General features: G+C 55.4%; 1 protein-coding gene across 1 annotated transcript; it reads left to right on the top strand.

The window, feature by feature from the left end:
* The first annotated feature begins 234 nt into the window (after positions 1-234).
* Positions 235-2958, top strand: LOC114058057 (tumor necrosis factor receptor superfamily member 13C-like). Its single transcript, XM_027885027.1, has 3 exons — positions 235-379; positions 883-1044; positions 2645-2958. The coding sequence occupies exons 1-3, from the start codon at positions 235-237 to the stop codon at positions 2956-2958; spliced, it is 621 nt and encodes a 206-aa protein (XP_027740828.1).
* Positions 2959-8058: the final 5100 nt, after the last annotated feature.

The raw sequence follows: 8058 nt of genomic DNA, 5'->3' as shown, positions 1-8058 counted from the left end.
TGGAAGCATATTTTGGAGGAGAGGGGTAGTTTGAGGGCACGTTGCACAGGCAGGCAGGCAGGGGTAGGGCTTGAGCGCTTGCTCTCCTCCTCCCCGCGAAGATCCGCCCCAGGCGAAGCGCAGCGATTGTGAGCCCCAAGGGAGACGACGCATCTTGACAGACTGTATCTCCCTCTGCCACGGGGCCCGGGGCGCTGCGATTTCACACTCGGGCGGCCCTGTCACCGCAGCGCCATGCAGGAGCTGGGCTCTCGCTTACATTCGGCCATGTCCTCATCAGGAAAAGCTGCCATTGCCTCCTCCTGCCTCTCCTTCGAGTGCTTCGATTCCCTGACCAAGGCATGCATCAAGTGCTCCGAGTTGTACAAGGACAACACAAGTAAGGGGACAAGGGCAGCTGGGGTCCTATCTTCACAGGGATGGGCGGTGGAGGGCCAAGGAGGCTGGGGACACCCCAGGGGTGGGCAGCTGGAGGGCACTTTCTCCTGAGAATGGCTATGGAAGTGGCAACAGAGGATGGAGTGCTGCCTTCACCTGGAGGAGGAGGAGGGGGAGAGAGGAAGAAGGGAACCAGTTCCATGGAAAGGAACATGGTGAAGGGAAAAGCTGGATGATCCAGCTTGGTGTGGGGGTCACAGCCTTCCTGGTCGCAGGCAGGAAGACAAGATGCCCTCATCTCCTACCCCCCAGGAATGGCAGGGCGTGGTATAAGGGTCCCATCAAGCAGGGACACATTTCGTTGCAGGTGGGTGGCAGTGAAGTGCCGCTGTCCTTCCCCGCCACCACAGCCCCAGGGTTGACAGGCCAGGTGGAAAACACTGCTGCCCTCCTTCCCACCCCCAGCTCTCCCACTCCTGACACTGCTGGTGTCTCACCCCACAGCAGAGCCCACCCTGGCACCCACCCTGACCAGCACTTTCCTGATCTTCGGGGTCCCGTTGGCAGTGGGGTTCATCCTGATTCTGGCTGCCCTCTGTGGCTTCCTGGCCTGCAAGGTGGGAAAGTGGAGGAGGAAGAGTAAGGCAGCAGATGAAGAGGACAAAGGTAGGGAACCTCTTCTTCTCCCTCTCACAGTACCCTGGGGACCCTGGAGCAGATGGGATCACTCGCTGTGAGCTTCCCTGAGGCACATCCCTGTCGAGGCTAGCTCTTCCACCTTGACATCAGCTTCACAGGCATCCCAGGACGTTTTGGGGCAGCTGAGTCACCACCTGAGGCATGGTGTTCTGTTCCCTGGGACCTGACTGCCAGGGCAACACTGCTGCACCATCCCTCCCTTTGCCAGGTCTCCCTGGTGCCTTCCCTTGCTTAGAGCACCTGCTGGCACCATCTCCTCAGGATGTACATATCTCCTGTGGAGATATGTACAGAGCTCTGTGAGCTCACTGATGAGAGCCCTCTGCCCCAGTGGCCAGAGGGCCATGGATGGAGTGGGGTTGTGGAGGCAGTGGGGGACATCTGGTGACAGCTCCAGAAGCTGCCTCTCCCTGTGGTGCTGCAATGGGTGTCCTCTGTTGACTGCCCAGCTTGCTTTTCCTGCTTGGGATGCCCAGTGTCCTCCAACATGCACCTCAAAGACACTGATGGGGTGTCGGAGCCAGCTCCATTGAGAGGTCACTGCAGCACTGCACAGGGTCGTCCAGTGCATTAAAAATAGTGATTGGGGGTCAGGGATGAGGCTGAGCCTTTCCTGGCATAGGTACTCCCAGAAGAGTAAATCCCCAGTGCCCCACAATGGCCCACTTTGTTGGGGTGGCTGTTTCTTCTCTTGAGGGCCTCTCCACTGGCTCTGACTCAACCCTTAACACTCTTCTCAGAAATGATCTTTCCTGGATTCACTCCTCCCCATTCCCGGGCAGCGCTTCCTGGGACCCTCATGCAGTATGGCTCCCCAGGACCCCCCATCTCCAGGCTGTCTCCAGGAGATGCTGACACCCACCACTGCCCCAACATCTGGATTGGTGTCCGTGGGGGGGCAGCAGGGCCAGCAGCAGCTTTGTACCCTGGCTTGCCTGCACACTTCTGGCAGTGCTGACCAGTGACTCAGACCGGGGGGACATTACCCGGGGCTTTTCTGCTATGCGACAGCCCGTGACGCACACGCCTAGGAAAAATACCAAGAACATAAGAGGAGGGAGAAATCCAGTGGCAAGAGAGATCTAGCCATGATGGAGAGCGTTGGAGGCGCTGCTTGGATAGTCCCTTGCTGCATGCCCTGGTCCTCGCCCCCATTGCCTCCCAAGGCTGCACTGCAGCAGCACTGGATGTGTGGAAGGTGTCAGGAGGTTTGGGGCTGGAGGCACACGCCTGCCTTCGAAGTGTGTAAACAAGTCTATTTTTAAGCGGGAGGCAGTCAGGGAGGGCAAGCCACCATGGGCTGGGCTGCTCTGCTGCCGGCAGGCTTTAATGAGAGGGCTTGAAGTGGAACTGCAAGCTTGTGCCCTTCCCTACTGTCTTTTTGGGGGGGAAAGCCCATCAGTTGTAAGCAATATCAACCCTGCAACAGGACAGGTGGGGTGGGGACCTTGCAGGCTCCTCCTGTTCCAGCCCCATCTTCCCCCCCAGGGACAGGACCCTCTCCCTACCCGACCTGCCTGACCCCACTTTGTGAGCCCAGTAACCCCCTTTTCTTGTTCCCTCCCAGCAAACATGGAAACTGCCAGCCCCCTGCCCAGCCAAGACCCTGCCATGCCAGAGGGAGATGGTGCCCTGGACCCAGACCCATGCCCGCATCTTGATGGGGGCCTGAAGATGCTGGGGCCACCCAGGAAAGCTAGGGCAAAACAGAGGCCATGCTGCCAGGACAATGCTGATGGTGACATCATTCTGCTCTCCACTGTGTACCCCCGGCATGAGGAATGCAACCACAGCTTCCCACTGCCTGCCACTGAGCTGGGGGCCACAGCCCTGGTCACCACCAAAACCACTCAGAACTGTGCCAGAGAGGAGCGAATCTGAGGGAGGGGAAATGGGGCTGGAGCGTTCCGGCTGCTCCCTGTGGACACCCACAGCCTGTTCCTGGGATGAACAAAGCCTTCTGTGGGCATGAACTTTCTGAGGTCCAGGTTTTGCCCTGAGCAAGATCAGCCCTGTAAGATGACTGTCCTTTTTCACTTTCCCGTTTGTGCTGAGTCCCAAGTTACACCTGTAAGTGCTGGAAGCAGACAATGTGGATCACGCCGAATTGCAGTGGACTGCTGACAGCTGCCGTGGCTGAACTGTTAGGAGAAGGCAGAGGAGACACAACCAGTGAAGATGGAGCATGGTAGGGATTCTGTGCCATTTACAAGGCTGCCATTGTGCCGGGATAGGTCTGCTGCTGGATGGGCAACTTATGAGAACATGGGACTGGAAAAGCAGAAACATCAGGAGAAAAGGAAGATGGAGGCAGAAGCAGGGAGTTACATTAGGACCAAATGCCACAGCACAGTAGCTCCATTTTTGTTGCTGACCTTGATAAAAGTAAACTTGGGGCCATATGGAGCAAGGCACATCCAGCATCTACTCCATTCACAGTCCTACCACCCTGTCTTCAGCACTCTGTGATACCCAGGTCTCTTTTCCCTCTAGCCACTCTCACACAGGCACAGGCATCTACTGGCACTCATAGGAACCCTCCCCCCACAGCTGGGTACCCCACAGATAGGAAAAAAGCTCCATCTTCCAAAGCAGTGAAAAGGGGAAAAACATTCTGTCCTTGCTCTGACCTACAATCCCTGAAGTTAAGGAGGACCAGGGGCAGGCAACAGAGACAGCTAGTCTAGAGGAGCTCCATGAACTTGTCATTACAGCTCCAGACAACCGTCACTTCAGCTCACTGTTGCTGCAGAAATACTGTGTGTCACTTGGGATGGATGTTTCTGCGCTGCACAAAACCAGTCAGGGAGTGATGTGAGCGTAGGCAGGATGACTTAATTTATGTGAGTGTCCTCAAGGCTTTGCCTGTGTGCCAGAGCTGGCCAGCGTTGCTGGTCCCAGGCGTTTCTCTACAAATGGTTTTCTTCACCCGCCTGCAAGTGGCTTTACTGCGCAGGAAGGGCTCTGTTTCAGAAACGAAACAGTGCGGGGTTGCTGTTTCTGAGTAATTACAACAGCTGATCCCCTTTGCTGAACAGGGACAGGCCAATGGGTTGGGTGAAAAGTCCTGATGGCCCTGAGGAGGTGATTAGGCAATTAAAAGTGCCTTGGCAGGGTTATTTGCATGAAGCACCATCTCAGCAACAGCCTGGGCCTGCTGTTCCTTAGGCGAGGTGGCTTCCTCATCCAGGAAGTTTGGACACTGAGGCAGAGGCAGCCAAGCAAGGTGTGAGGGCTCTGCCACCAAGCACCAATGGGTCACCGAGTGCCACAGTTCCCAGTGGGGTCACCTGGTGGCACTGCGTGGAGGGGATGTCCATCTCGTGATGGGAAGGTGACTCCCTGTCCAAACCTGAGTTCTCTTCTGGGGTTGCAGGACAGATGCTGCTGTTGAAGGGTGACCCTCCCTCTCTCCCCTGTCTGTGGCACCAGAACCAGACTTGTGGCACCTGTCACATAATGGGAGCCACAAGCACTGCCACAAGGCTGAAAATTCTCTCTGCAGCTCCTCTCCCAGAGGTAAACACACTAGCAGAGATGAGACTTCATCCAGCTGAGGCTCCACATGACCCAGGATGAGATGGGTCCTGTCTCAGCACTGGGGCTGAGAATGGTGGAGGATGTAGTCCATGTGCCCAGTTGACTATCTCCAGGGCTCCAAGCATCTGTGACTCACTGACAGGAGCTGTGGAGGCTCCAGGTCTGGGTTCCCAGTTATCCACAATAGCCATGCTGCCCATTGCAGAAGGGGTATCCCCACAGCATGAGTCAGACGTCTCCTTATCCTCATTCTCTGCACCCAACCCTGTGAAGTAAATTCAAGCAACCTTTGTGCATTTGGAGTGGGGAATTGAGCCCAAGACAGGTTGGAGGATGTTTTGGCGCTGGAAGAAGGACTGCTCGTGAGAGGCAGAGCAACCTCTTTCATGGGAGATGGGGGTGATAGGGAAATGGAGCAGAACTATCAAGACCATCCTCCGCTTCCCACTCACTGACAGCTGCAGCCCAGCCCTGTGGATGTGCTGCCCACCCCAGAAAATCTGGTGATTTGAAAAAGAAACACCCATACAAATCCTACTGAAAAAGCCCCTGTTTTTCTTCAGGTAAGGACTTCTGTTCTCATTTCTGCTGGACTTAACGGCAGGCATCTCCCTGTATAGGAAGTCACTGGCGTTTGCAGTTTGCAGAGTAGCAATTTAATCCACATTGGATTCCTCAGCCAGTGAGTGCCCCTTGAATCTCCTCTCTGTTATGGCATGTGCAGTGCCTTTCCCACAGCCTACCTGCCCAAATACCAGCTGTGGTGAGCTGGTAGTGGTGGTGTGGCTCCCTTCCTTCCCAGTCTGAACGGGCCAGACTTGCAAATTCCTCTGTGCACCTCTCTATCCTTATGTACAGGGCAAGAGTCTGTTTGTCTTGCCTGCATGGAGAGCTGAGGGAATAGAGATGAAAAACATGGTTGTAAAAATTAAAGAATAAAGTGAACCCATTGTCAATGCATGATCAGAGGTCTGTATGAAATCCCTATTCCCCTGGCTTTAGAGGTCTCTGATATAGTGGTCCTTGGAGTACAACAGGGCTTTGAGCTGGAGAAGCTCCCCCTACACTGGCATCACTGGCACATTCCCTGTGCACAGCCACCTGCATGGCCAGGAACCAACCAAGCCCGGCCACCTGCACCTCCCCATGGCCACACTAGGAGCTGGCTGATAGAACAAGGAGTGGGGAAAATATTTTATATATATATATATATATATATATATATATATATATATATATATATATATTATTTTTATTTTTTTTTTATTTTTTTTGGAGAGGGGAGGTGCTACCTCTCTCTTTCTTTGACTTTCCACAGAAGTTTCTCACTTCCCTCTTTGAGGCAGGAACTGTACTTCCTCCTCAGCCCGGCAGGCACTCCCCTGCCTGCACAACTGCCTAGAAAGGCTGTGAAGCCAGGCTTTACCTGGCCACAAGGGGCATGGGGTTTCAGAGAGAGACAGGGGAAAGTCTGAAGAAATCCCTGGGCAGGAGGAAGGAGTCGAGGCTAAAACTCTCCTCACTGCAAAATCACTTCAGGTATCTCCCTAGACATTTCAGCTCCTCTGACCCCACTATGGTGGAGGTCACAAGCATATCTGAGTTCCTGCAGGTCCCAACAATAATGCTGGTGGTAAAGGAAAGAAGCCTTGGTGTCCCTAAGGATGGGGGTTTGTTTTCATCCCTGGTCCTAGAGGCAGGAGCCAGCTGGCCAACAGTGCATGGCGGCATGGGGAGGGGAGGCATCTGGCTAAGGGTCTTCTTCTGCAACCACCAGTCCTGTCTGCCAAAACCTCCTCAACCCCACAGGCTCCCCAGCCTCCAAAGTGTTCATCTTTCCTCCGCTAGCCTCCTCATCTGGTCCTTCTTCCCTCACTTTCTCCTCTCCACTCCCATTACTGTTTCACCCACAAGTTTAGTCTCCTGATTGTGGGCCCAGCTACTCCAGCTTAAAGCACCCCCCACAGACCTCTGCAGACCCAACTTGCCCCTCCATGGGCTTTCTGTGGTTGGTGGACCTCGACAGCAGGCAGGGCAAGGCAGGATAAGGTGGTCATCATTTCATTCCACGCACGAAGTAGTATACCCTGATGGCCAATGTCCAACAGGGACCATCTGTCTCTGGGTGCAGCCTCTGATTCCCCCACCTGCTGCAAGAAGACTGGGGCTGTGTGACCACCCCATCACCTGCTTGCAGAACATGGCCCTCATCCTATCCTGCAGGAACCTTTCCCACCATTCACTTCCCAGTGCCAGTCATGGCATAGGGACATATGGGTGCCCCTGCAATCCTCGGGGGACACCTGTGGGAGGCTGTGGGTGAAGCAGAGAGGTCAGCAGGCCCAGGCCGCCTGCCACGAGGTGGCACTGACACCACACACCGGCTGCAGTGCCACAGGGGAGCTGCACGGGAGGGCAAACGCCAAATGCAGCAAGGGGAACCAGGGAGAGCCAAGCAGGCTAGTGGCCAGCCCCACTTTGGCCAGAAAGAAGGGTTACAGCTGGGTCTGACTCTATCCAGCCATGCAGCCGGTCACCATGGCCTCTGGGCTGCCCGGGAGAAATGGTCACCGGTGGCTGGACACACATGGGCAGAGCAGGCATGGAGTGGTGGGACAGCCAGAGGCACAGAGAGCTGCTGCTCCTTTCCTGAACAGCACTGAGCACCCTGACCATCACCCTGCTCCCTCGAGCAGCCCACTCCCAGTGGTGTCAGGCCTCCCTGGGCATTCTATGGCACATGAACCTGCCAGCCAACACTCTATTTCCCCATGCCCTCCCTGTCAGCCTGTACCAAAAAAGAAAGTACTGTGCTACCCAGCAAGCTCCCCAGCTAGAAATAGCCCAGGGCTGAGGAAAAGGGGACGGCCAGCTCCCTGCACGATGCTGTCGGGGGACCACAGTCTTCCTGATGCTGCTCATCAGCATCCCTCCCTAATTGCTACCCACTGCCTAATGACAGTAATTAAGAAGAGCGAAGCTGCCTGGGGACTGGAAGCGCTGACGGAGTTGGGGGAGACAGATGGTGTTCGCACTTAAGGGAAGATTAAAACAAAAAAAAGAGAAAAAATACCTCTCAGCTTCTATCAACCTCCCTTTTCCTTTGCTTAGTGTCAGGATCACTTTGGTCCACAGGCATGCCAGGGAGATGCTGAGATGTGGCACTGGTCACTTTCAAACACAACATCTGCTTCCCCCCATCTCTGGTATTTTAGGGTGCCAAGGGAGCTGTGGGAAGGGGCACAGTGCCCGCCTGGGCGCCTGGCACGGAGGGGGTTTCCTCACTGCCTTTGTGGGCTGATGCTCTCCCCTGGGGCCTCCCCCGCTGCTCCCCGCTTTGCTGGCCGTGCTCAGCGAGAAGTTTCCCAGGGGTGTAAGGAGAGGGGACAGCCCAAAACCACCAGCAGCAGCTCTCCTAGCAGAAAGGGCTCGTCTAGGGAC

This window comes from Empidonax traillii, unplaced genomic scaffold (genome assembly GCF_003031625.1).
Source record: "Empidonax traillii isolate 1590-97213 ecotype Southwest subspecies unplaced genomic scaffold, ASM303162v1 scaffold159:size1039807, whole genome shotgun sequence".
NCBI classification, from domain to species: domain Eukaryota; kingdom Metazoa; phylum Chordata; class Aves; order Passeriformes; family Tyrannidae; genus Empidonax; species Empidonax traillii.
This window is presented reverse-complemented; position numbering and strand designations above follow the sequence as displayed.

Bases quoted from the DNA above. Each gene is read 5' to 3' on its own strand.
- LOC114058057 (XM_027885027.1), top strand. From the start codon at position 235: ATGCAGGAGCTGGGCTCTCGCTTACATTCGGCCATGTCCTCATCAGGA. The intron at 380-882 runs GTAAGGGGACAA...CTCACCCCACAG, and splicing joins GTTGTACAAGGACAACACAA to CAGAGCCCACCCTGGCACCC. The intron at 1,045-2,644 runs GTAGGGAACCTC...GTTCCCTCCCAG, and splicing joins AGCAGATGAAGAGGACAAAG to CAAACATGGAAACTGCCAGC.